This window comes from Diabrotica virgifera, chromosome 3 (assembly GCF_917563875.1).
Source record: "Diabrotica virgifera virgifera chromosome 3, PGI_DIABVI_V3a".
Lineage (NCBI taxonomy): Eukaryota > Metazoa > Arthropoda > Insecta > Coleoptera > Chrysomelidae > Diabrotica > Diabrotica virgifera.
Window position 1 is genome coordinate 147,190,124 of NC_065445.1, and position 27,991 is coordinate 147,218,114.

Below are 27,991 nucleotides of genomic sequence, written 5' to 3' on the forward strand. Positions count from 1 at the left end.
TAAACATATATTTTTCACCCCCGAAAAGGGGTGACTGTCACCCCACACGCAAAAGCAACCAACGGCATAAGTTTAACCTTGAAGTGGAAGATATGTAGAACCTTAATCCAAATTTTCATGCAATTTGGAGTTGACCCTGAAAATTACACTCCAAAACGGCCATTTTTTGAGTTACTAGGCCAAGTACTTGTCAGACTGCCTACATACATTGGAAACGTTGTTTGGCTATGTTTCGATATTAGTATTCTGGATATTAAGCAAATAGCTCGGTTAAAGATTTTTTGATCGGATATTAATTTTAAAATCATCTATACTTTGTTCGATTCTGAAAAATAGCACAAGTAAACACCACTAGCTGACCGGTTATTTTGTTATTTTGGACAGCTAATGCTGTTGCTTTTTAAATTTTAAGCTATCTGGTTCTTAGAGTACCTAAACTGTAATAAAATTTTCTTAATGATAAATGAAAAAAGAGAAAAAGTGAATCAAGTTACCTGTTTTGAATACCCAAATGCAGCAGCATTACCCGACTCTGGCACAGATCCAACAATATCAGCGTCTACAGGGTGTTCCAGCGCCAGCTGCATTCCAGAATGGACACGAACAGTATAAACCTCTTGCCCTTCAAAGAAACTATTGGGCCTAGAAAAGTAAACATACTCAAAAATACAGAATGCAGGAAGCTTTCCTTCTGGTGGAGGCACTATGTCGATGGTTTTTAGTCCATTACGAGTCATTTCCACTATTTCGCCTGGTTGGACCTCACGCAAATACCTTGTTACCTAAAAAATATCAGGTTTGAGTAGGGACAAAAATATCAAGACATATTATTTGGGCCGTGTTAAACAAAAAGCAACCAACTCTCAATTTGTAAATTAAGAGAAAATTAACTTTTTATGTTTTTCTAAATATTTAATTTTCCGTCATATTTTTTTTAAACGATAACTTCACTAATCAATAGTTTAATTTTAGAGCAATTTTATCGTAGTAGTATCAAAATTATCCTAATAAATTTTTACAAAAAAAATAGCCATATTGAGGGTTAGTTTCTTTTTGCTGTTGGAAATATATCTAATAAAATGCAATCTGCAAAATCCAACCAACCGACAAAATCCATGAATAACACCGAATAATTTCAGTCAACTCAGTAATACCATACAGTAGAATTTCTACTATTAAACATATCAATACAAATAAAAAATATGCGATAATCAGTCAAAACAACAAACCATAATATTTAAAAAGTAAGATAAACATAGCCTTAATCCTAAAACTTATCATTTTCTGCAATTTCGCGAGCCGCTTTAATTATTTTAACAGTTCTTGATTTAAACATATTTTTCGCATTAACGATTCAAAGATTTCTTCATCTAATACAAAGATATAACACAACAAATATTTAAATATTGAAGCACGAACTAATATTGGTCAGTACCTACACGTAAAAACAAAAAGATGCAACATTCCAGGAACCGTAATCGGCATAACAATATCAACCCACTTGGCTGGTACTTTTCGACAGTGCAATGTAATAATATTTCAGTCACACAAACAATTCAAGTGGGTTGGTTGTCTTATGCGAAATCTTAAGTGAACTATTATTAAACAGAAATAATTTGGAGTAGTATTTTTCATGGTTTAATATTTAGAATGGCTTGGTTGCTTTTCACACAATGTAGAATACACATTTTTAAATCGATATGTGACATTATCTTGTTTTCCTCAAAAATGTGGGTTGGTTGCTTTTTGCATAACAAGGCCCATATATCAATACATAGAGTATAATAGAAACCTTTTAGGGTAATAATTTTAAATTAGAAAAGTGAAATTAAATTAATAAAATTTCAAACAGAATTTCGCAAAAGGTATTCAATTGTGGCAACTTGAAGAAATTAAACTTAAACAAAGAAACACATTTTTCAAAATATTAACATGAGATTAATTTGTAGCATACTTGTATACTTAATTCAAACATACATACTCGTATGTCCCTAAACCAAAACAATAAGAATGTTATAAGGCATTTAATCTTCACGTATCCTTTGATCATTATCCTATATATTTTCCTCCTCTGAGAGTCACTTCCAAAATAGACGTCAATTTAGACTTCCTTTGTTTTTTAACTACAAAAGATTCATATACTTACAGACATAAATGCACAGGACTCCGAAGACACCACCCAACCCTCCGGTTGAATATCTCCCCGTAACCCGTTCATCACTACAAAAATAATAAAAAAAGAAAAAAATAACTAAAATAAAAGAAATTAAAAATGCTAAAATAATAAAAATCATAGCTTACAGCATAAATAACAAAAAAAAAATGAAACTAATTATGAACAAAAGATTTTTATTTTAAAAATAGTTATTTTTCAATTTAGCCTTCCTTTAGTACAATTAAACGTTTAAGTATTTACCTAATCACTGAATTCTGTCGCACAAGTGCGAGAGTTAGATTTGGAAGGATTAAAAAGGATGTTTCAATAATTTTTGAAATCCTTTAGTTTTCCTGTTCTCAAGGTGCCATAGCTTTTTCAACTATACAGGGTGTCCAGAAACTCTACCGACAAACGAAGACAGGAGATTCCTCATATAAATTTAAGAGATTTTAACCCAATTCTTTTAGTCCGAAAATGCTTCCTAAGGGAGCTAGAGCTCTTTGAAGATGGCGTCTTGTAATTAGTTTTTCTTAAATAACTCCAGAACGCGTTTATTTCGAAAAATGAAAATTGGTACGCATATTTATCTTCCAGAGTTAAATCGATCACATTTATTGTGAACTTCTAGTACCGATCATAGGCGTCCCTTTTGGGTAGGGCAACGGTTATTTTATCGCATAACTCTTATGTCCTTAACTTTTAAGAATTTTTGACACTGGATTATTAAATTATGAGGTATAATAGTACTAAAAGGTACTCTTGCTTTAAGTCGGTAAAACACACCGTTTTCTAGAAAAATCGATTTGAAAATTTTTCGTTATTGAATTTCCAAAAAAAATTTTCAAAAAAAAACCATTTAGAAAAGCGAAAACTGGTACGTTTATTTATATTCCAGAGATAAATCGATTTCATTAATTGCGAATTTCTAGTACCGGTCGTAGGCGTCCGTTTTGGGTAGGTCAAGGGTTATTTTGTCGCATAACTTTGTTGTCTTTAATTTTTAAGAATTTTTGACTGTAGATTATTAAATTATGAGGTATTCTAGTACTAAAAGTTACTCTTGATATAAATTGGTAAAATGCACCGTGTTTTTTAAAATTCTTTTTTCAAATTCAAAAAACGAAAAATTTTCAAATCGATTTTTCTAGAAAACGGTGTGTCCTACCGACTTAAATCAAGAGTACCTCTTAGTACTAGAATATCTTACAATATAATAATCTAGTATCAAAAATGCTTAAAAGATAAAGGCAAAAAAGTTATGCGATAAAATAACTGTTGCCCTACCCAAAACGGACGCCTATGACCGGTGCTAGAAGTTCACAATAAATGTAATCGATTTATCTCTGGAAGATAAATATGCGTACCAATTTTCATTTTTCTCAATAGAAGTATTCTCGAGGTATTTAAGAAAAACTAATTACAAGACGCCATCTTCAAAGAGCTCTAGCTCCCTTAGGAAGCATTTTCGGACTAGATGAATTGGGTTAAAATGACTTAAAATTACATGAGGAATCTCCTATCTTCGTTTGTCGGTAGAGTTTCTGGACATCCTGTATATACAGAAACTCTACCCTGTATATACAGGGTGTCCAGAAACTCTACCGACAAACGAAGATAGGAGATTCTTCATGTAATTTTAAGTCATTTTAACCCAATTCATCTAGTCCGAAAATGCTTCCTAAGGGAGCTAGAGCTCTTTGAAGATGGCGTCTTGTAATTAGTTTTTCTTAAATACCTCCAGAACACTTCTATTGAGAAAACCCTGTTTCTGGACACCCTGTATATACAGGGTGCCCAGAAACTCTACCGACAAACGAATACACTAGATTCTTCAGACAATTTTAAGTTAATTTAACCCAATTCACCTAGTCCGAAAACGCTTCCTAATGGAGCTAGAGCTATTTGAAGATATACAGGGTGTCCAGAAACTCTACAGACAAACGAATACACTAGATTCTTCAGACAATTTTAAGTCAATTTAACCCAATTCACCTAGTCCGAAAACGCTTCCTAATGGAGCTAGAGCTATTTGAAGATGGCGTCTGGTAATTAGTTATTCTTAAATACCTCCGGAACGCTTCTTTTTAGAAAAACAAAAATTAGTATGCATATTTATCTTCCAGAGATAAATCGATACCATCCATCGCAAATTTCTAGTACCAGTCATAGGCGTCCGTTTTGGGTAGGGCAACGGTTACTTTATCGCATAACTTTTTTGTCTTTAACTTTTAAGAATTTTTGACTCTGGATCATTAAATTGTGAGGTATTCTTGTACTAAAAGGTACTCTTGTTTTAAGTCGATAGGATACACCGTTTTCTAAAAAAATCGATTTGAAAATCTTTCGTTTTTAAATTTAAAAAAATTAAAAAAAAACTATTTAGAAAAACGAAAACTTGTACGTTTAATTATATTCCAGAGATGAATCGATTTCATTAATTGCGAATTTCTACTATCGGTCATATGCGTCGGTTTTGGGTAGATCAACGTTTATTTTATCGCATAACTTTTTTGTCTTTAATTTTTAAGCATTTTCAATTTCTTTTTCAAATTCAAGGGAAAATTTTCAAATCGATTTTTCTAGAAAACAGTGTGTCCTACCGACTTAAAATCAAGAGTACAAGAGTACCTTTTAGTACTGACATACCTCACAATTTAATAATCTAAAGTGAAAAATGCTTAAAATTTAAAGGCAAAAAAGTTACGCAATAAAATAACCGTTACCCTACCCAAAACGGATGCCTATGACCGGTACTATAAATTCGCAATGGATGGAATCGATTTATCTCTGGAAGATAAATATGCGTACCAATTTTTGTTTTTCTAACTAGAAAAACTAATTACAAGACGCCATTTTCAAAGAGCTTTAGCTCCGTTAGGAAGCATTTTCGGACTAGGTGAATTTGGTTAAATTGTCTTAAAATTACCCGAGGAATCTCCTGTCTTCGTTTGTCGGTAGAGTTTCTGGACACCCTGTATAATGCGATTTGTATTTTGTATTTTCTTGAGCTGTTATTAAGATTCCGTGCATCCATTAGGTATAACAAATCGTCATAAAACGACCATTTGAAACGCCGGCGCCGACTTGGAATCGTCTTAAAACGCCAACAAACCCAAACATATATCTAAATTCCAACAAAAGACCACCAAACAGAAGGTGAATAAGCTTCAACAATAAGCATGTTTAATCATAACAGGAGCGAAGTCGACTATCCCAACCACTTCCATGGAGGTCATATTTGACCTACCTCCATTACATATTGTAGCGGAAGAGAAATCTTGGCCGATCCCCGTATAACAGTAAACACCTCGAGAATGACGTAATCGGATGTGCTAGGCCTCGCCGGAGAATTCTGGAAGGTACGTCACGTAGGCGGAACAAGCCGATAGCTCGAGATGGAGTCGATTGTTCCAGAATAACAACTGGGTATAAATACGGGCATATTTTGTGAATAAGTTTAGTGTATAAGATAAATTCGTCTGTAACTTATATAAATAAAGTCGTATATAAATTACGAACCGCTAGTTTTATTGTAATTAGAAGTAATTACACTAATCACGCTACAGTTGGTGTCGGTGTTCGGTAAAGTTAGTGCGATATAAATAAGTGAATTACAGAGAGACTTTAAAAGACTTTTGAACTTTATTCGTCGGGAATAACCGGAGTGCGTTAATTGTTCGGTATTCGGAAAGACTTTAAAATACTTTTGGACTTTATTCGTCGGGAATAGTTAAAGTGCGTTGATTGTTCGGTATTCGGAAAGACTGTTAAAAGACATTTTGGAAAGTACGTGTGTGCCGACCAAAGATGTTGCTACAAGAACTTACAGTAAAACAGCTCCGTGAACAGCTCGAGGAACGGGATCTGGACAGCAGTGGGCTCAAGATAGTCCTACAAGCACGACTCGAGGATGTCCTCACGAAGAACGGAGAAGACCCAAAGACGTTCCACTTCCAGTCAGCAGAACAAGTAATCTTATCGAAATTAAAAACTGTTTCTGAAACGATCGATGAAACTTCTAGAAGAAGCGACGAGAAACTTGAAGAAGTTAGTAGAAAAAGCGACGAGAAATTCGAAAATGTTGCTAAAAGATTCGATGAGACTTCTCAAATAATTAAAGAGGTCTGTAGGCAAAACAACGAAAAACTAGAAGAAGTTTGTAAACAGAACAATGAGAAATTTGAAGAAGTTTCTAGAACATTCGATAAGATGCAGAAAAGTGTAGAGACCGTAGAAGAAAAGATCAAACAGCTAGAGAGCAGGATAACCGATACAAAAGTACAACCATCAGTTAATGCAGCAACGTTAGATCCTTTAGTGAAAGATGAACTACCGAGAGACGAAACGTCGCATAATATGAGATTCAAATTACCACCATTTGATGGAAAGTCCTCTTGGTCCATATATCTTAGACAGTTTGAAGCTATTGCGACCGCCAATCATTGGACCGAACAAGAAAAGGCTGTTTCCTTGACTGCTGCTTTACGAGGTGATGCTGCAGATATATTAAGGTCAATTCCCAAGGGTCAAGAAAATTGTTACCATACCTTGTTCACTCGTCTAGAAAAACGCTATGGAGATGCCCATCTACAACAAGTATACAAAGCACAACTGCGAAGTAGAAGTCAACGAGCAAGTGAGAATCTGCAAGAATTTGAAGCAGATGTGGCTCGTGTGGTGCGGTTGGCTTATCCAGAGGTGCCAGACAGCGTTTTAGAAGAAATTGCAGTAGATACCTTCGTCAATGGGCTGAAAGATAATGAACTACAGAAAGCTTTACGACTAGCAAGACCGAAAGTTTTAGATGAAGCACTTGCTATTGCCTTGGAACACGAAGCAGCTAGCCAAGCTTCACGAAACAATCGAGTAATAACCGTGGAAAAAGGCGATAAGAGAAAAGATGAACGTTTGGTGGAAATGGTACGGAGGGTGATTCGTGACACGATGCCGAAGAGACGCATGAAGAGGGCTGGAAGAGTTGGTTCAAATACAGATGCTTCCTCGATACGGCCATGCAGTGAAAGTTGTAATCACCGGCTTAAACTAGATGAACAGCTTTGCCTTGTGAGACGAACTACCGTCGTTAATGAGCAATGGCAGCAACAACAGTTACAAGAAGCCCAAGAAGACGATCCATGTATAAAAAGAGTATTGGATTGGATGCGTCGAGGTGAGAGACCTAGTTGGCAAAACATTAGTGCATGTAGTCCGGAAGTCAAGGCCTACTGGAGCCAATGGAATTGCCTGATACTAAAAGATGATCTTCTGTACAGAACCTTTGAGAACGATGATGGTACAGAATCTAAGCTTCAGTTGATTGTACCTAAAAGTAAAGTGTCAGAAGTATTGCGTCAGTTGCATGACGGTACATCAGGTGGACACTTTGGTATTACGAAGACTCTGCAAAAGGTTCGAGAACGGTTCTATTGGGTGAACTGTAAAGATGATGTAAGAAGATGGTGCCAGAAATGTGAACTGTGTGCATCCGGTAATGGTCCAGTTGGTAAAAAGAGAGCACCCATGAGACAGTACAATGTTGGAAGTCCTATGGAAAGAGTAGCAATCGACATTGCAGGTCCATTTCCAGAAACCGATGCTGGAAATAAATACATTCTGGTAGCCATGGACTATTTTACGAAATGGACCGAGGCCTATGCATTACCGAATCAAGAAGCTGCTACCGTTGCAGAGGTACTTGTTAAAGAATTCTTCAGCCGATTTGGTGTTCCCTTGGAGATCCACTCCGACCAAGGGCGAAACTTTGAGTCAGCTCTTTTCCAAAACGTTTATAAATTGATTGGTGCCAATAAGACCAGAACAACACCCCTGCATCCTCAATCAGATGGAATGGTCGAGAGGATGAACCGAACGATGGGTAAACACTTGTCCAAAGTTGTATCTGAACATCAGCGAGATTGGGACCAACACATTCATTTATTCCTGATGGCCTACCGCTCGGCCGTAAATGAAACTACAGGTCAAACACCAACCTGCCTGATGTTGGGCCGTGAAGTTCGTTTGCCCTGCGACCTAGAGTTTGGCTGCAGACCTTCCGAGGAACATGTTGCAGGCGAAGAATACGTCGACCGCCTGAAGTTACGAATGAACAACATTCATGAACTTGCCCGACAACACATCCAGATAGCCAGTGGCAGAATGAAAGATCAATATGATTCTCGCTGCAAGAATGAAAGCTTCGAAGTAGGTGATCTTGTCTGGCTTTATAATCCACAACGTCGTCGAGGCCTGTGTCCTAAACTGCAAAGACAATGGGAAGGTCCGTATGAAGTTAAGAAGAAAATAAATGACGTAATATACAGAATTAAGAAGTTACCAAACGGTAAACCAAAAGTTATTCACATAAATCGTCTTGCACCATATGCTGGCTCAAATGAAACAGAGGAAGCCCGAGTCCTCCAACAGGAGATGAAAGATGCACCACAGCCAAGTTTTAAGGAATTTATGTCAAATTACGCAGAAAGAAAGAGTGCTAGATTCGGCGTGACCACAGAAGTTCAGCAAGATCTGTTTGGTGTTCCAGAAAACGTCTCTCTAGCCCACTGTGTTGCCCAAGACCTCGAGATGACTAAAGGAATATCGTCCGTATTCAATAGAAAGTTCGGCCGCCTGGGCGAGTTAAGAAATCAGCAGCCTAAAATTGGAAGAGTACTGCGATTGGAAGATGGTCCTCGATCTTTGCTGTATATGGTGACCAGAAAGTCTTATACGGACACGCCAAGCTACGAGAACATATGGCGTGTTCTAACTAATTTGAAGAAAATCGTGTGTAATTATGACATCAAAAATTTGGCTTTACCAAAAATAGGCCATGCAGTAGAAAATCTGGATTGGAAGATTGTGAGAAGCATGCTTGAAGTGGTCTTCAGAGGAACTGGTGTACAAATCACTGTGTGTTGCATGAACCCGAAGATGTCGTACCCTTCAAAGACAGTAGACTGTTATTTCTTCTTGAAGGGTGTATGCAGAGCTGGAGAGTCGTGTAGATTCCGCCATCCTGGGCCTTCATTTAGAGTTGCTGATCGAGACGCTCAGATCTTAAGAGGGGAGCAGTGTAGCGGAAGAGAAATCTTGGCCGATCCCCGTATAACAGTAAACACCTCGAGAATGACGTAATCGGATGTGCTAGGCCTCGCCGGAGAATTCTGGAAGGTACGTCACGTAGGCGGAACAAGCCGATAGCTCGAGATGGGAGTCGATTGTTCCAGAATAACAACTGGGTATAAATACGGGCATATTTTGTGAATAAGTTTAGTGTATAAGATAAATTCGTCTGTAACTTATATAAATAAAGTCGTATATAAATTACGAACCGCTAGTTTTATTGTAATTAGAAGTAATTACACTAATCACGCTACAATATATATGGATGGAGGAGGCGAAGGTAGGAGGATACAGAAGACGGATAAGACGTCAGGAAGCAGGGCAAACTTATACCGAGATCAAATCTTGAGAGATAATTAAAAATCACCCAGAGTTGGAAATGCTACTAGATGTAATGCAATCTAAACATAAATTCTAAAAGCCGTTTACCGCCATTTTTCCAGAAAGGAGCGAATGGAAGATGAATAAAACGAATCTCATAATGGCAGATCAATGCTGGTATACGGCTCTAAAACGGATGAAGGAGTTTGAGGGATAGGGATACGGAGGGAAACCAAGGCTAAGACTTAGTAGTAAAAGCCTAGGTTTTAAGCGGAAATTTATACTGTAGAGATGTGTCTGCAGGAAATAATAAAAAGGAACTACAGGGACAGCTCTCTAAAAAGTATATCTGATAGCCAAGCGCTCTTAAAGGTACTGCAATCGAATCGGATTGACTCTGTTAGTTTGGAACTTTCTTCAGAATCTGATTCCGATCGGAAAAAATAGCAAAGTAAGTTTACTCTGGGTGCCTGGGCACACTGGTATTGAAGATAACGAAAAAGCGGAATTACTTGCCAAGGAAGGGGCAAAAGAAACATTCATACGCCCCGAAACTGACGTTGGCATAATAAGAAGCACATCAAAAAGAATAATATTGGACTGGGTGGTACGGATGAAACATAACTACTGGTACGATGAAATGGGTCTCAAACATTCTAGGACATGATACATGCATCTTCGAAGTCCAAAGATCTCTTAGATATGAATAGGAATGATATTCTAATTATCGTAGGTTTCCTACAGGACACTGTTGCCTCAAGGAACACGTGAAAAAATCGGACTGACAGAAAATGCGAATTGCAGATTCTGTCAAACTGATGACGAGATAGTGGAACACGTTCTGTGCAACTATCCAGGGTTGGATAAGATAAGGCTCAATACAGTTGAGCATTCTCAACTTGAGTCCTACGATTTTTTAGAAGTGTCACCTAAGGCCATAATAGACTTTGTTAAGAAGACTGGGCTAAAGAGACAACTTTAGCCTAGAACTGAGCCACAATAGACCTCTTAAGTCGAGTTGAAGGGGAGCTAAGCGTCCACTCATCTTGAATCTAACCCTAACCTAACCTAAATTTCAAAAAACCACGGAATTCAATAAATTCATGTTTCAATTCTTCCATGACACCATATTTCTTGATCGTTTTCTTTTAGACAAGGCGAAAACGGCGGGTTCGTTGGGAAAAATATTCCCATGAGATTGCATAATTACATTCGTGAGACCTCACAGAATAAGGTTCAAGAAGTCGCCCACGTGAAAAAAGGGCAACATTTTTTTAATCAAATTGCAAAAATCAATATTTTTGGTCCGGACAATTTTTTTGTAGGTTTTTTGGACCATTCTGGATAAAAAAAGGTCTCTTATAATTTTTCTATAAAGTTGATCGTTTTCGAGTTATAAGCAATTTAAAATTGAAAAAAAAAACGAAAAATGGCGATTTTCAAGGCTTAATAACTCGGTTAAAAGTTATATTATGAAAGTCAGAAAGTGACTAAATCAAAGTTTAATGCCCCCCCTACAAGATCCTGAAGAAATTTTTGTCATTATTTTATTACTAAGCTGTTATTTTTAAGTAATAATATTGAGCGCCATGCACGTGGTAGGCGGCCGTAAATGTGAGTGCAAGTAAGATGCACAATTGAACTGCCGGAGTGGCATCTCTCTCGCACTCAGCATTTACGGCCGGCTACCACGTGCATGGCGCTCAATATTATTACTTAAAAATAACAGCTTAGTAATAAAATAATGACAAAAATTTCTTCGGGATCTTGTAGAGGGGACATTAAACTTTGATTTAGTCACTTTCTGACTTTCATAATAATAACTTTTAACCGAGTTATTAAGCCTTGAAAATCGCCATTTTTCGTTTTTTTCAATTTTAAATTGCTTATAACTCGAAAACGATCAACTTTAGAGAAAAATTATAAGAGACCTCTTTTATCCAAAAATATTGATTTTTGCAATTTGATTAAAAAAAAATTGTTAAAAAAAATTTGGCCCACTTTTCACGTGGGCGACTTATTGAACCTTATTCTGGGATGTCTCACGAATGTAATTATGCAAAAAAATCTCATGGGAATATTTTTCCAACGAACCCGCCATTTTCGTCTTGTCTATTTACGTATTTGCTTTTGGTTATATACAGTCTCAGGTCATCGTATTTTGACGTTCTTCAATTATTTTCTTCTGTATGAATTTCTTCTGTATGAATTTCTTTTACTTCGCTCACATTAGAAATCATAAAAACTATCATCCTATATGTGCTCTTATTTCTTGGTTGTTTGTCCATTCTTAATTTATTACGGTGCCGAGGTAGTTGTAATGCGTCACTCTTTGTACAGGTGTTTGGTTGATGTAGAGTTGACCTTTTGTTATCTTTTTTTTTCCTCTTTACGTTTATATTGAGTCCATATTGTTGACTGTAATACGTGATTTTGTTCTGTATAAGGTCTTCTAGATTGTCCGCAAATACTATGGTGTCATCTGCATACCTGATGTTGTTTAGCCGGTACCCTTTTATTGGAAATTACATACAACTGTAATTGTTTAACAATTTATACTTACTTTCTTGACCGGGCGCTAAAATTACACCCAAACATAGAGGTCTGTTTCCGTACGGATCCCTCACGGCATAGATTCTGTCTTTCAGCATCAAACAGAGAGAATAACTCAAGGGTGCCAATTGCATTAAGTGACGAATCCTAGCAGGCCAATCCGGACCGTTAACTTCGCCTTCTGGTGGATTAAGGCACAAGGCTTGAGTTATTAGTTCACTATCGGAATGTGTCGACAGACCCACTCCTCGGTCTAGTACCTAAAATGTTATTAAATATCACTTTGTATAGAACAATATACGCCTCGGAAATACAACATATATCTATCAGTTTAGATTATAATTTCGTTGTGTTGCGACTCTTCAGGTAGACGCAGGTCAATAAGAGAAATATTGTAAACCAGAGTGCTACTTAAAAAATTTCAAGACCTTGATTCACTCATTTGGTGACGTCAGTCTACGAAGGAAAGGAAAATGCGCAAAAAAGATGAAAAATAACAGAGCAACTGGCCCTGGAGGCATACCTGCAGAACTTCTAAAACACGCCCCTTCGATCTGAATACAAGAGTTAAAACAAATATTCAACAAATGCTTATTTGTTGGAAAAATACCGAAGGAATTGAAAATGGGCTACTTAAGCTCCATACATAAAAAGGGAAACATAAAAGACCCCAATAGTCCATGTGGTGAGACCGCTCCCGTCTGAAAAAAATTTCTGATTCGGTTTCTTTGTGGATTCCTATTAAAAAATGTCCCCTTTAAACAAATCTGAAGGGTGCCGGGCGGAATTTTTGGGCAGAAATTGTTTAAACAATTTTTTTAAACAAATACAAAAGATCATGTTTTTTTGCTATGAAACATATATTTTTAGATTTTTTGGGTCAATCTAAACAAGAAAGATATCTTGTAATTTTTCTCAGAAATTGATAGTTTTGGAGTTATAGGCGATTTAAAATCTGAAAAATGCGAAAATACGCATTTTCGAGGCTTAAAAACTCTTATTTAAATGAGTATTTTTGAGGTTTCCTGATACTTAGATTGAAGACTGAACATTTAGCTTCAAGATCCTGAAGAGTGATCGCGTCTAACTTTAATTTATACCGTTGTTTTTAATTGTTAAATATGCGTGTTTATCCGATTTTTTTGCCGGTGCGGCGCACTCTATTTCAAAAATCTCCTATTTTCATCCGAAAAATATGTTTTCTAGATTCTTTGGGATATTCTAAATAAAATAAGTTTCTTGACATTTTTCTCAAAAGTTAATAGTTTTTAAGTTACAAGCGATTGAAAATCCGAAAAATGACAAAAAACGCATTTTTGGATTTTAAATCGCTTATAACTTTAAAACTATTAATTTTTGAGAAAAATGTCAAGAAACTTATTTTATTTAGAATGTCCCAAAGAATCTAGAAAAAATATTTTTCGGAGGAAAATAGGAGATTTTTGAAACGGAGCGCGCCGCACCGGCAAAAAAATCGGATAAAAACGCATATTTAACAATTAAAAAACAACGGTATAAATTAAAGTTAGACGCGATCACTCTTCAGAATCTGAAAGCTGAATATTTAGTTTCCAATTTAAGTATCTGGCAACCTCAAAAATACTAATTTGAATATGAGTTTTTAAGTCTCGAAAATGCGTATTTTCGCATTTTTCAGATTTTAAATCGCCTATAACTCGAAAACTATCAATTTTTGAGAAAATTTACAAGATATCTTTCTTGTTCTTGGTAAAAAAGTGATCTTTTGTATTTGTTTAAAAAAATTGTTTAAACAATTTCTGCCAAAAAATTCCGAAAAGCGAAAGAACCAGAATTTCTAAGACAACTCAAGAAACAAAAATCTGAAAGTAAGATATGTATTCATTAACATTATAAGTAATATTTAAAGTATTTAACAATTTCTTGTAGATAAAAATAACATTGTGTATATTAATGACGTATATTTTCTAAAGTTCCAAAAACGTAGGGATGCTGGAAGAAATATGTGCTTAAATCCGCTAAAAGCGGAGAATATAAATACATGTATCACTATGAAGGATCTGGTACATGAGCTGGGAAGAGGAAGAGACTGGTTGACATAAAAGGTAGACTTCGTAGCAAGGTAGACATACGACAAGTTAGGTCGGTGCTTTCTGTGCTGGAGATGCCGAAACTGGAATGTGAGAGTGTGTTGGTGGTATCGGAAGGTAAAACGGGCGCGGTAATATACACATTATACGGATGACACATTCGTAAAGATAAAGAGGCAGTGTGTTTCGAACCTGAACCCTTTTAAAACTGATATACGGATGTGGTCCCTAACAAGATGGAACGGGAGGACCTATTGTAGTCAGATTAAGGAAGCCGTTGGTTCAATCGTATTATGAGTAGAGATGGAATTCGGAAGGTATGCCCTATTCCAGAACATACGCCTGTTTTGGATTACTTCGACAACGAATATTTTACTGTGCAAAATAAGAAGAACGAAAGTAAATTGCAAATTACATTGTTGTTTATTGGAATAATTATTAGCGCCATTTACTTTCGTACTTCTGATGTTACACAGTAAAATATTCGTTGTCGAAGTAATCCAAAACAGGCGTATGTTCGTGGAATGGCCCATAGTACAGGTCCTCAAAGGTCACGCTTTCAGCAGTCAGCCAATCATCAATGTTTCCCAGGAGTGACGAGAAGGAGAAGACAGTCGAACACATTGTAGACGACTGTTCAGCCTTGCTAAAACAAAACATAAATGGACAGAGGTTTGCCGATTTTATCAAGTAGACCAGCGTCTAAAATTACAGTCCTTAGCAATAAAACGGTAGTGGGATATAGAAACTAAGCACTGACACTGACACTAAGAAACTGACACTTTTTTAGTCAAAAAAACCATGTAATTATCAGTAGTAATTGCACAAGAGCTCTAAAATTATCGAATTTTTCCCGAGTGACACTTTGACAGTTTTAATTTCACGACCCGAAGGGGAGTGAAATTATGTCAAACTGTCACGAGGGCAAAAATTCGATAATAATTTTAGAGATCGATTGCAAGTTGTTATTATTTATTTCATGAATAAAACTGTTCAAAACCAAAATTTTATTGTAATTTATTTATGTAAGTACAAATTAGTACAATTAAACACACAGTTGTTATAAATATTTGACGGTTGAAAGACATCACTTTTATAATTTTTAAAACATTAATTGTCATTAATGTCACTGAATGTATTTTTTCGTAGCAACGAAGGGCATCTGACGTAATATACTTGACGACGGGATATTATCAAAAATTATCGTATATAATATCACAAGAGAGAAAATTTTGCCGGCAATATTTTCGACTGGTATGAAAGTTTGTTGCCTGGCAATTTTCGCGAATTAAATTTTGACTTAAATCACGAGACGTCAGTCGAGTGTTTTTGTCAAAATTTCATAAGCGAAAATTACCAAAAGGCAACGAACTTGAATGAAACCAGGAGAAAATTTTGCCGGAAATAATTTTATCTCGAATGATATTCGACAAGACTATTTCACGAGACAATTAATGCACCATATCAACGAAATATAATCTTTATTTATTTGTTATTACCAGACACTTTCGTGACGGATCTGTCATAATTTTGTCGCTGAGAAATCACGTCGCTAAGGAGTTTTGTCAGTGGGAAACGATGCGTTCCTATGACGTTTTATCAGTTAAAAACAGTCTAGTGAAATAGTCGGGTATAATATCACAAGAGAGTGAGAATAATTTGAAAATAATGAGACAGTTTTTCAAAAATTTGTTGTCTGGCAATAGACACGAGAGCCCGCAGGGCTCGAGTGGCTATTGCCCAATGACAACAAATTTGAGTAAAAATGAAGCATTATTTTCTTATTTATTCTTACTGTCGTGTGATATTCGTAAGATTATTTTTTAATACGTATATTATGGATATTTTCTTAAATGTGACAGTTGTCAAAACTAGGAAACTGGTTGCCATTTAACAGAAACAATCTACTTAAAAAATTCTATCGGTAATTTTCTACAGTAGATAATTCTCAGTATAATTTTAATCTGATTGGACGGAATTAAACACGTGATCAAATATCTTACTATACGATTGGAAGTTAAAATCATCAAAAAATAATCAGTTTAATTTTTATTTCTGTGGCTTTCTATTGGTCAGAATCTCTCATGAATGAAATAATCTATAAAAAGTGTATGCTAAAAAATAAAAGCTTTTTGTTTTCACCGCATCCTGTTGCAAAAATTTACTATAATCGATAATCCCGTGCAAGTAAACTTTGGACGAACGTAAAATTAAATTAATAAAACTTCTCCTGTTCCACAATTTTACTATTGAAGACTGAAGTTCCAGTAACCCATAACAGACCACATATGGTGATTTTGGGATCAGCTTCTTCTTCATGTACAATGTCCGTTCAGAACGTTGGTTACCATCATAGCTATATTAATTTTATTCACTGTCACCCTAAATAGCATGCTTGTATCAACACCAATTCAGCAAGTTCTTCAACCATGAGGTTCTTCTTCGTCATGATCTGCGTTTCCTGCTATTGTCCCTAACATAATATTTTGTAGCAACCTATATTTAGAACCTCTCATTACGTGTCCAAAATACTCCAGCTTTTTCTTTCTTCTAGTACTGTGGAGTTTCGAATCTTCTCCGCCCAAGAAACTCTTAAAATTCTTCTATAGCACCACATTTCGAAAGCCTCAAAACGATTTAGATCGATTTTATTCACAGTCCTGGACTCGACACCATAAAGTAAGATCGAGAACATCAGCAGTTAGTCTTAGACTGAGTCTCGCTAGTTTAGTTGAGAGATTTTATTTAAAGTTTAATGAAAATTTTATATTATAACATAAAATGTTTTTCAGTTCTTCTATTAAGAAAACTGCAACAATATGTATTCATTCACGAACACTTTCATTGATGTCATTTTAAAACTGAAGTGGTCTATCAGACTCTATTGAACTGTGTTAAAACTCGTGAGAACTTGATGGTATGTTGTATGTTAATATCATGTAACATTTATGCATGTTTATTTGACAGACACATTATTTATAAAATTGTTTTTAATGCCTAAAATATGCCGTGAGTATTCTAGATTATAGACTGTCGCTAGTCTATCAGCTTATAATACAATAAGTAGCACTCAAAGGCAACTCTATAGTACCCGCCATTATTTCGTTATGACCTGTAGTCACTTTGCAAAAATTAATATTTTCTGCTATGGGACCTTTATGACTGCTACCTGAAATAACGCTCATTATTTTTTATCTTTAAGTAGGTATAATCGGACTAACTGGAGAGAAAAAAACACTAAGAACACATCCAGACCAAATAAAGGACAATTTAATATACAGAAAAATTTAGAAATGGCAGATATAAGTACACATACATATGTACCTATATTAACAGTATATTAATAGGTCCAACAGAAAATATAATAGAGTCCCAGTGGAACACAAATCACAAATGGCAAAAAATAAATTTATAAGCTTGAAACAAAGAGGGTATCTTATTTTTTTTTACTTTTTAAAAATACAGATAAGATTTAAAAAAAATGCTGTTATCTCTTTTAACCTCCAGACAGTGAACTTTGTCCTCCTTTACCTATTTAATTTTTTAAAGAAATTTGAGTTTCCTACATAGCAAATCATTAAAAGAAAGAATATTACTGGGTATACCTATTGTGAAATATGAACTTGAAAATGTGTCAATATTTAATTTTGTTGAAGACCAAAGTAACTAGCTATAAAAATTATTGTGAAATCTTTTTGTGTCATCACCAAGGAATTACGTAAGTTTTAGAATCATCAGTTATTATTAATATAATACTAAAACATGAAAATTAAACAAAAATGCACACTTCCTATTACCTATTTATCTGTAATTGTTGAATTTGATACAGGATGTTTATCATTAATAAACAAGAAACTGCTTTATAGTCAATTAAATTTGCTTTAATGTTATATTGTTTAAAAGATACTTTTGATCATTCTTCTTTTTATTAACTGCTTTTTGAATTTATCAATGTATTTATTTAAATGTGTTTTAATGCTTGTAAACTTTCTTTCGATTTATTGTTTTTCTTAGTTTTTTAGAACACTTTCTTAGCAAATTCTGGTCGGATTTTAATCAAAACTTCCTTTTAGGAAAGAATACTTAATCTTAAACGCCGTCCACACTCTCGCCGAAGTCGATCGAGGTTCAACAAATACAAGAGTATAGACGGCCACCTTGTGTAACTTTGCCTAACTTCGTTCTACTTCCGAAATCTGTCGGTCTGGCGCGTCCGAGTCAAAGGGATCTTTGTCGGTATCGCACTGCTTGAATGTGTTCCTCGTCCTCGCGAAGTAGAACGAGTGTGTAGAGAGGCACTTCGGACTTCGGTCAACTTTGGCGAAGTTATTTCGCCGAGAGTGTGGAGCCCGTTTTATGATTGTTTTATAAGTTTCCCAAGATAAATTTTTTATTTTAGTATACATCTGTTGATATACATACAGTATAAATTAGGCATTCCAATGAAACGTCAAACATGGCCGGGTGTGGGCAAAATCTAACCTTACATCGACATTAATTTGTAAAGAAAATCATGTTTGGTTGTTTTTTTATGTTAATTGTATAGGGAAATCTGCGAAATTGTGATAACAAATTAAATATGAAGTGGTTTATCGCCTACAGAACTGAATTATCCCATATTAGTTACCAGTTTGTGTCAATAACTACTATGGGATAATTCAGTTATGTAGGCGATAAACTAGTTTATATTTATTTGCTATCACAATTTCGGTGCACAATTAACAATAAAAAACAAAACCAAACAGGATATTCTTTACAAAAACTGATGTAAACCCTATATTATTAAATTTTGCCCACTGCCGGCCATATTATATCACGTGATTTGGAATGGTCAATTAAAGAAATATGGAACATAGCTTTTTAAGACACAGTGTTTGAACTGCATTTGAGATAGTGGACCAATATAAAAGTTCCAGACATTAAAACCAGAAATCATAGCAACATTAACATTGGCATGTAGAAAATATCTTTGAACTAGAACCTCCTACTTCTATCTCTTTTTGCCCCACTCTAACCCACTACCTACATGCACAGACAAGGCGATTGCAGATACGCGGTACGAATGGGTTATTATTTTTATAAGTTTTTGGATATGTATTTAAAACATATAATTTAACCTAAAATATTTATTTTAATATTTATAGTGATAAATATTTCATGTGTATCTATTTACGGATAGTGATGATTGGCATTATACATAATATTATGTATATTGTTCTAAAGCTATTTTTTGTGGCGTTTGTGTAATTTATTTTTATAAATGGGAAATAAGCCACAATTTAACTTAAAAAATGATTTTGTTAACGTTTCGACCTCCACTTCGGACGTCGTTGTCAAAATAAACAGTATTAATAAATTAAACAAAAATGTTGTTGCTTAGTAAAAAAAATTTCTTCTAATAATATAATTTATTCTAACTCATTCATATCGGCAATTATTAGAAGATTTTTTTTACTAAGCTACAACATTTTTGTTTAAATTATTAATATTTTGTATTTTGACAACGACGTTCGAAATAAAAGTTAACGAAATAATTTTTTAAGTTAAATTGTGGCTTATTTCGTATTTAGAATTATAAATTACATAAACGCCACAACGAAATAGCTTCAGACAATATTTTAGGTGAAAAAATATGTTTTAAATAGGTACGTATCCATAAACTTATAAAAATAAAATAATCTATTCGTACCGCGTATGCACAAAAAGCTAGAATGATCTGCAAATTCTGCAATCGCCTTCTGCATGCAGTCATAGGAACCGGTCGTATAATAATTCTTATACCTGATTCTGACCTAGAGGTGGGCTAGAAGTATTTGCAATCATGTAACCGTAACCCATCGTAATTTTTATCTGTGATTGTATTTAACAGAGCAACAAAATAGTTATTATTTTGTCTAGAGTCTAGGTCATGATTATAAAATTAGGTCTGTTAGAATGAGAAACAATTTTATTCAAAAAGAGTTTTTGTAATGAAAATAATATTGCATTAATAAATAATTTCATGTTTTTTTCATTGTCTTAATTGTTATTAGAAAATCTAACAAGAGCATAGGCGCCAAATTTCGGGCCAATGCTTTCTCAATGCATTCATTTTTTTCGAATTTTAAGAAAATAATAAGTATTTTTGAAAAATATAAACGCGGAATGAAAGATTACATTATTATCTAGGGCCGAAAGTCCATTAGAATAAAAAAACTGTCATTTGAATGAGATATTTGAAATTAAAAATCACACTCAATTTTCTCTTCTTTTTACCGCTGTAACTTATATTAGAAGTTATAGAACACATTATAGAAGTTTTCAGGGACTTTTAGCACTCGGTAATTATGTAATTTTTTATTCTGCTTTTAAATTTTTCAAAAATACTTACTAGTTTTCTTAGGATTCGAAAGAAATAAATGCATTTAAATAGCATTGTCCCGAAATTTTGCGCCTACCCTCTTAAAAACGAAATACAAAGTAAACTTTAAATACCAGTATTTGCTACAAATACTTATTAGTTACTATTTGGTATCCGGATCTGCAGATGTTTTCTCATGTTCTAATAAAATTTGAGTCGTAAATCCTTTATCTTTTTGTTCCATTCCAAGTTTTTCTGCAATAAGAACGATTCTATTTTCTGTGCTATTTCCGCATTTGTTGGATCCTTAAAAGGAATTAGTTGAAACCTTATTCTACCAAGAAAAGTTGAAACAGTTTATCGACAGTTTAATAAAATACTCATACATTGTTGAACTAGTGTTTACGTACATATTTCTTATGCTTATAATAGCCTTAACAATTTCTTCTAGCTGAATAAATCTTTCCAACATATAAAATGTCGAATTACATCATGTGGAAACATCTTGCAGTAATTTGAGAGGATTCCCGTTTCCTGGATTTTTTCAAAATCTAAAAGTTTAGCAGTTGCTTGTAGAACTCTTTTTAAAGTGGCTAATGGTATTTTTTATTTTGATTAAATTTTTAATGATTTTCTTATATCACTTTTGATAACAACATCTGAGGTAGAAGTTGAAACGTCAATAAAATCATTTTTTTAAGTTAAATTGTGGCTGATTTCCTCATCCTTTAAGCCATCGTTCACAATAAAGTTTATTTATTGTGTGTGCAAAGCATCCAAAATGTTTCATTTTCACATCATTTTGTACCACCTTTAACATTTTGTGCATTATAGGAAACAATAATGTATTAAAATTTTGTTTTCTAAGTTCTCTAAGTTTGATAAGACAGCTTTATCTTACAAATATTGCATGATACATAATTATCATCCACTTATATAAAAACGTTCCATAAACTACTAAATTTTTCTATTTTTGTTTGGCACTAATGGCATGGTATGCGTTCTAATAGCAAACCCAATTTTGTAATAGTGACCTAAACAAAATAATAACACGTGTAGAATTTTACGATGGTCCACAGTGGTAACACTTTTTATTAGGAGTTTAATATACGAATATTTCGTTGCTCTGTTAAATCACAATTGAATCGGTCATTGCGAAAACAATCTAAGACCATATTTTGGGTAAAATGACGACGCTTTTCAACGCCATTAAATTTACAATTACATTATACATAAACATTTAAACTTGTTTTGCCTTTCAGAAAGATTCATTTATAACCCATAATACTTATACAGATAGCACGTAAAGGTTGGAATAAATTAATTTTCTCGAGAATGGACAATTTAAAAAAAAAATCCCGAAAGAGGTCAATTTTTATTTTTAAATTACGACTTTTTGTCATATATATATATATATATATCATACTAGTGACGTCACCCATCTGGGCGTGATGACGTCATCGATTATTTTTTTAAATGGGAATAGGGGTCGTGTGATAGCTCATTTGAAAGGTAATTTAATTCTCTATGCAGTAATATAAACATTTACATAATTATTTATATACGGTGTCCAAAAGAAATTGTTTTGAATTAAAGTTATTGACATAAAAAGAAGGATGAATGTAATTTATTTAGTTCAAAATACATTTTACTGTTCTCAGAAAACAGAAAAAATGTTTATTTGGAAAATAATCATTCTTTTTCGCTTAAATCAAATGTTCAAACTGTTAAGAGGAAGGTGGGTGGCGGCTTTAATATTGAGTTTATGCAAAAAACAATATTTATTTGTCAAATAAACATTGGGTGCGTTCGGACGACCATAGCGGCTGGCTGGCAGCAGAAATCGGCTGAGTGGTTGCATCCAGCCGTGATAGGGAAAGCTTAGTAAATCTCTCAGCGGCTGGCTTCCAGCGGTGACGTCTGACAGCTACTGCTGGCTCAGCTATCCAGCCGCTGTGGTCGTCCGAACGCACCCATTATTTCCTGTTTTTTCTGACAGCAGTAAAATGTATTTTAAGTTAAATATATTACACAAATTCTTCTATTTGTCAATAAATTTAATTCAAAAAATTTTTTTTGGACACCCTGTATAAATAATTAGTTAATGTTTATATTACTGAATAGAGAATTGAATTACCTTGCAAATAAGCTATCACACGACCCCTATTCTCATTTAAAAAAATTATAGATGACGTCATCACGTACAGATGGGTGACGTCACTAGTATGATACATATGTCAAAAAGTCGTAATTTGAAAATAAAAATTGACCTGTTTTGGGATTTTTTACCAAAATCGTCCATTCTCGAGAAAATGAATTTATTCCAACCTTTACGTGCTCACTGTATAAAATATTGTATTATCTCGGAATATCCAACTATTAATGAAAATATTTTTACGTTTCCTTAAAAGTTTACACATTGTAACATGAATTGTTTTCACAATGACTGATTCAGTTACAGACAAAAATCACAATGAATAAAATATCACTATCGTAAATTAGCCCACCTCTAGACTCGTTCGGTTGATTTAAAACAGAATGAAATGGTAAATGTAGGCGGGCTTTTGCATTTACGTAGCTTAGTTCAGAATCCAGCAGTCGACTGAGGTATTGTACTTGTATAATATAATAATTATTTGAAAATATTTTGTTGGCCAACCGCCTAGAGCCGAAATACATGTATTGGCTATGATCCGTTTAAATATCGCTGGACCTGTATACATATTTCACACTGTCATCTTTAAAATTTTTATATAATATGTCTATGTTCTTATAAACATGGTGCTAAGATTGTTAGATTTCTTCTTTTATCAGCACATATTTGTCATAATTAGTAGATAATATTCAAGGACAAAATAAATCATTTTTATGCTATATCACCTTTTATTAATATATTTACACTTCCCGGTCATCATCATCACAGCCGTTCAGGTTCAATCCTAGTGGATTATGGCAATACCGGGGCATATAGTAATCTTTTTTTTCAGGTGGATTATTTCTGTTTGATTTATTTCTTATACAGGGTGTCTGCGTAACTTGGAACCATATGGGAAACTTTTTTAACATAAATTTTACGAAAAAAAGTCATTCTTTATAAAGTGCTCTGCATAGTCTAACACCTAAAGATGCAATCATCAGATATCAAATTTTGTCAACAGTATACGAGGTATGTCAAAAAATATGAATTTCGCTCAAGAGCAAACTACCTTTATATTTCAAAATATCAAAAAATTTTATTATAAAAAGTTATTTGTAATTATTTAAAAACCATATTCAAATATGCAATAACAACCTTCTACTTAAAAAAAAATTTTTGAAATTTTCCTAAATTACCGATTGGACTGGCTCCCTGGACTGCCAGGGATTGAATGCCAGGGTCAGCGAGAACATCAATCTATAGCCTGTTTTTAGACTAGGAGGAGTAAACTCTAAAGACAGATTCACACCCAATAATGTCACTAGAAAGATTACCAGATTAATCTTCTTTTTTGGTTGATGATGTTGGTCTTCGACAGTAATTCGTAAATATTGTTATAAATCACCTAGCATAGGTGTAAGTAGATGGAGTAAGTCAGACTAATAAGGAATCTGACAGATATATTTGTCAATTTAGAAGTTTTTGTCATAATAATTGTTTTTTTTTTGAATTTTGGAGGACTTATTTTTGTACTTTAGTTTATTAGGAATTTTAATAAACTTGTTAAAACAGAGTAACAATTCTCTTAATCCCACTTTACTTCTGACACCAATTGTTGCATCTGGTGGCTTGGGAGCCATGTTATTACAACTGGCTCGCATATTCCAAGCACTTGGCCCTTTTTGAAAGTAATTTTATTGCCATTCGGGTTGGCCACCCTTACTGGAACGGTCTGCTTATCCCCATCTACCAAACATCTGGCCACAATGACGCCCTCGTGAATCTGCTCGTCTGGTTCTAATAACATGGCTCCCAAGCCACCAGATGCAACAATTGGTGTCAGAAGTAAAGTGGGATTAAGAGAATTTATATGGTGAAAACAAGAAGTGAGACGATGGAAGAAATTAGAGACATGATTGCCGCCATGGAAAAACGTCGGCAGGAAGAAAAAGAAAATGAAGACAAACGTCGGCAGGAAGAAAAAGAAACAGAAAATTTACGTCGTCTAGAAGACAGAGAGTTGCTCGTGACACTTATCTCAAAAATAGAGACTTCAAAAGTGAGTACAGAAGATATGAAAAAAGAAATCGAAGAGACAAAAGAATATATGAAAAAAGAAATCGCAGAGACAAAAGAAGATATGAAAAAAGAAATCGAAGAGACAAAAGAAGACATGATTAAAAAGATTGAAGTAACAAGAGGCCTAGTAGAAAAAAGGCACGATGAGGTAACGAGAACTCTTGAGAATATCCGCCTAGAGGTTGAAAAGTCCCAGAAACTGAGAGTTGAAGGTAAACCAGAAGTGATTTGTTCCCCTGTCAACGGAATAATTAAGCCTCCTACATTTGAGGGCGAGATATCCTGGCCAGTGTATAGAAGACAATTCGAAGCTGCTGCACAGAATAATGGATGGACAAATGAACAGAAGGCAACTGCTCTCATATTAGCACTTCGAGGTAAGGCTGTAGAAATCCTCCAAAACATTCCAGAGGACGCACAAAAGAAATATGAGACTGTCGTATCGGCTCTAGAACTAAGATACGGCAGCCAATATTTGAAGCAAGTATACCAGAGCCAACTAAAAGTGCGTATCCAAGGCTCCAACGAATCTGTGCAAGAATACGGAGCAGAAGTAGAAAAGATGGCACGACTCGCTTGGCCCGAAGCCCCTGAAGAGTTTCTACACCAGTTTACCATCCAATGTTTCCTTGATGGCCTGCGAGATGTAGACCTCCAGCAAACATTACGACTAGGAAGAGGACGCTACCAAATATTGAAGGACGCTATTGTCGCAGCATTGGAGTACGAAGCCGTGAAGAATGTGTCCCGCCATCAACGCAAAGTCCATCAAATAAGAGGTGTTGCTGAAGTGGAAGAAGGCGATCTAAATACGTTGTCCCAGGTGTTGGCCGCCCAATTCGAGAAATATCTTGGCCCAATAGCTGAATCTTTGAAGCAAAAACGTCAGGGGCGCCCAAAGTGTTATTTTTGTGGATTGATAGGCCACCTTCAACGTGATTGCAGACAACGTACAAGATCAGAGGACAGTAGGCAAGCTCCACAATATCAACGCAATTCGGAAAACTAAAAGAAGTCAACGTCAAGGGGCGCACGTTGGCTGACCTGTCACAAGCTCCCAGATTCTCAATATCCACAATAAGACGAAGTAGTGACAGCTTAGTTGCCGATGGACTTCTCAATGGCGACAGATGCAGTTTTACCATCGATACTGGGGCAACTAGGTCAGTTATGAGTAAACGTTTACTGGACCAGTCATCTACACGAATAATATCGAAATCCCCCATACTAGAGACAGCGACAGGCGAAAACATTACTGTTTATGGGGACAGTTGCGTAAAAATCGAGCTGGGACACATCGAGATAGAAGTAGTGGTCCTAGTAGCCGACATCGTAGACGAGTTCATCCTAGGTGTCGACATTATGTTTGAACATGGGTTTATTGTAGATGTCAGACACAGGACCTTAGTCGTCGGCAATGAAGAAATTCTACTGTCATCCTCCAGAAAGCAGCACAATGGGCTAAAGATGTTAGTAGCAAAAGACACGAAGATCCCTCCTAACAGTGAAAAGATCGTGGTTGCACAAATTGATGCATCTGGTGGCTTGGGAGCCATGTTATTAGAACCAGACGAGCAGATTCACGAGGGCGTCATTGTGGCCAGATGTTTGGTAGATGGGGATAAGCAGACCGTTCCAGTAAGGGTGGCCAACCCGAATGGCAATAAAATTACTTTCAAAAAGGGCCAAGTGCTTGGAATATGCGAGCCAGTTGTAAGAGTGACCAGAATAGAAGAAAACGTGCCAACAGCTAGCAGTACACACCAACTCTCCACTGAAATTTTGGAAAACCTTAAGAAGTCATGGGGACATCTATCTGAAGATGAATACCAAAAAGCAGAAGAGTTCATCAACAACGAAAGTGACATATTCTTTAAAGGAGAAATAACTGGCCGCACTGACTTAGTCCAACATCGGATTAACACTGACAACTCCAACCCCATAAGACAGGCACCAAGACGTCTTCCATTTGCAAAACAAAAAGAAGCTTTTGCCATCCTTGAAGATATGCGAAAGGAGAATGTCATCGAAGAGTCGAGTAGCCCCTGGTCTTCTCCAGTGGTGTTGGTAACCAAGAAAGATGGCTCAACGCGGTTCTGTGTCGACTACAGGAGGCTGAATAGCGTTACCAAGAAGGACAGCTATCCACTACCCCGTATTGATGATACACTTAGTGCCTTGGCTGAGTCGAAATGGTTTTCCACTGTGGACCTCAAAAGCGGTTATTGGCAAGTTGCAGTACACCCTGAAGACAGAGAGAAGACCGCATTTTCTGCTGGAAATGGGCTCTACCAATTCAAAGTGATGCCATTCGGATTGTGTAATGCACCTGCCACGTTTGAACGTTTAATGGAGCTAGTACTTAGAGGACTTACATGGAAAATCTGTCTGGTATACCTCGACGACATTATGGTCATCGGAAAAGATTTCGACGAACATCTTGCCAATTTGAAAGAAGTTTTCACCAGACTAAGGAACGCTCACCTACAAGTAAATGCCAAAAAGTGCGAGCTCTTCCAAGAAAAAGTTAGTTTCCTTGGACATGTAATTTCATCCTCAGGAATTGCAGCAGATCAGGCGAAAATAAAAGCAGTACAGGAATGGCCCACACCAAGAAACAAACACGATATCCGAAGCTTCCTTGGTCTTTGCAGTTACTATCGTCGCTTCGTGAAAGATTTTGGTAAGATTGCCAAACCTCTCCATAATCTGACTGAGAGAAAACTGTCATTTGACTGGACACCAGAGTGCCAGCTTGCCTTCACCACACTCAAGCATAAATTGACTACGGCTCCAATCCTGGCATATCCGAAAGAACAGGGTCTTTTCGTGCTTGATACAGATGCTTCTCAAAATGGTATCGGGGCGGTGCTTTCCCAAGTACAAGAGGGCGAGGAACGCGTCATAGGATACTTCAGCAAAACTTTGGGAAAAGCAGAAAGAAACTACTGTGTCCCCAGAAAGGAGTTATTGGCAGTCGTCAAAGCAGTAGAACACTACCATTCGTTCCTCTATGGCAGAAAATTCTTGATAAGAACCGATCATTCTGCCTTGCAATGGCTTCTCAATTTCAAGACACCTGAAGGTCAGATAGCTCGGTGGCTGGAGAAACTACAGACTTATGATTTTGAAATTCGTCACAGAGCGGGAAGAAGTCATGGGAATGCCGACGGTCTCTCGAGAAGACCATGCAACGGGAGGAACTGTCGATT

At 35.5% G+C, this 27,991-nt stretch overlaps 1 protein-coding gene across 1 annotated transcript in view; it reads right to left on the reverse strand.

Annotated features, from left to right (window-relative positions):
* LOC114334079 (amidophosphoribosyltransferase-like) overlaps window positions 1-27,991 on the reverse strand; it is a 75,208-nt gene that overhangs the window by 25,360 nt on the left and 21,857 nt on the right. Inside the window, exons 5-7 of the mRNA XM_028284094.2 lie at window positions 12,165-12,414; window positions 2,147-2,220; window positions 495-782 (exon numbers count right to left, since the gene is read on the reverse strand). Of these exons, the coding sequence (XP_028139895.1) occupies window positions 495-782; window positions 2,147-2,220; window positions 12,165-12,414 (612 nt within the window). The remainder of the gene's footprint in view (window positions 1-494; window positions 783-2,146; window positions 2,221-12,164; window positions 12,415-27,991) is intronic.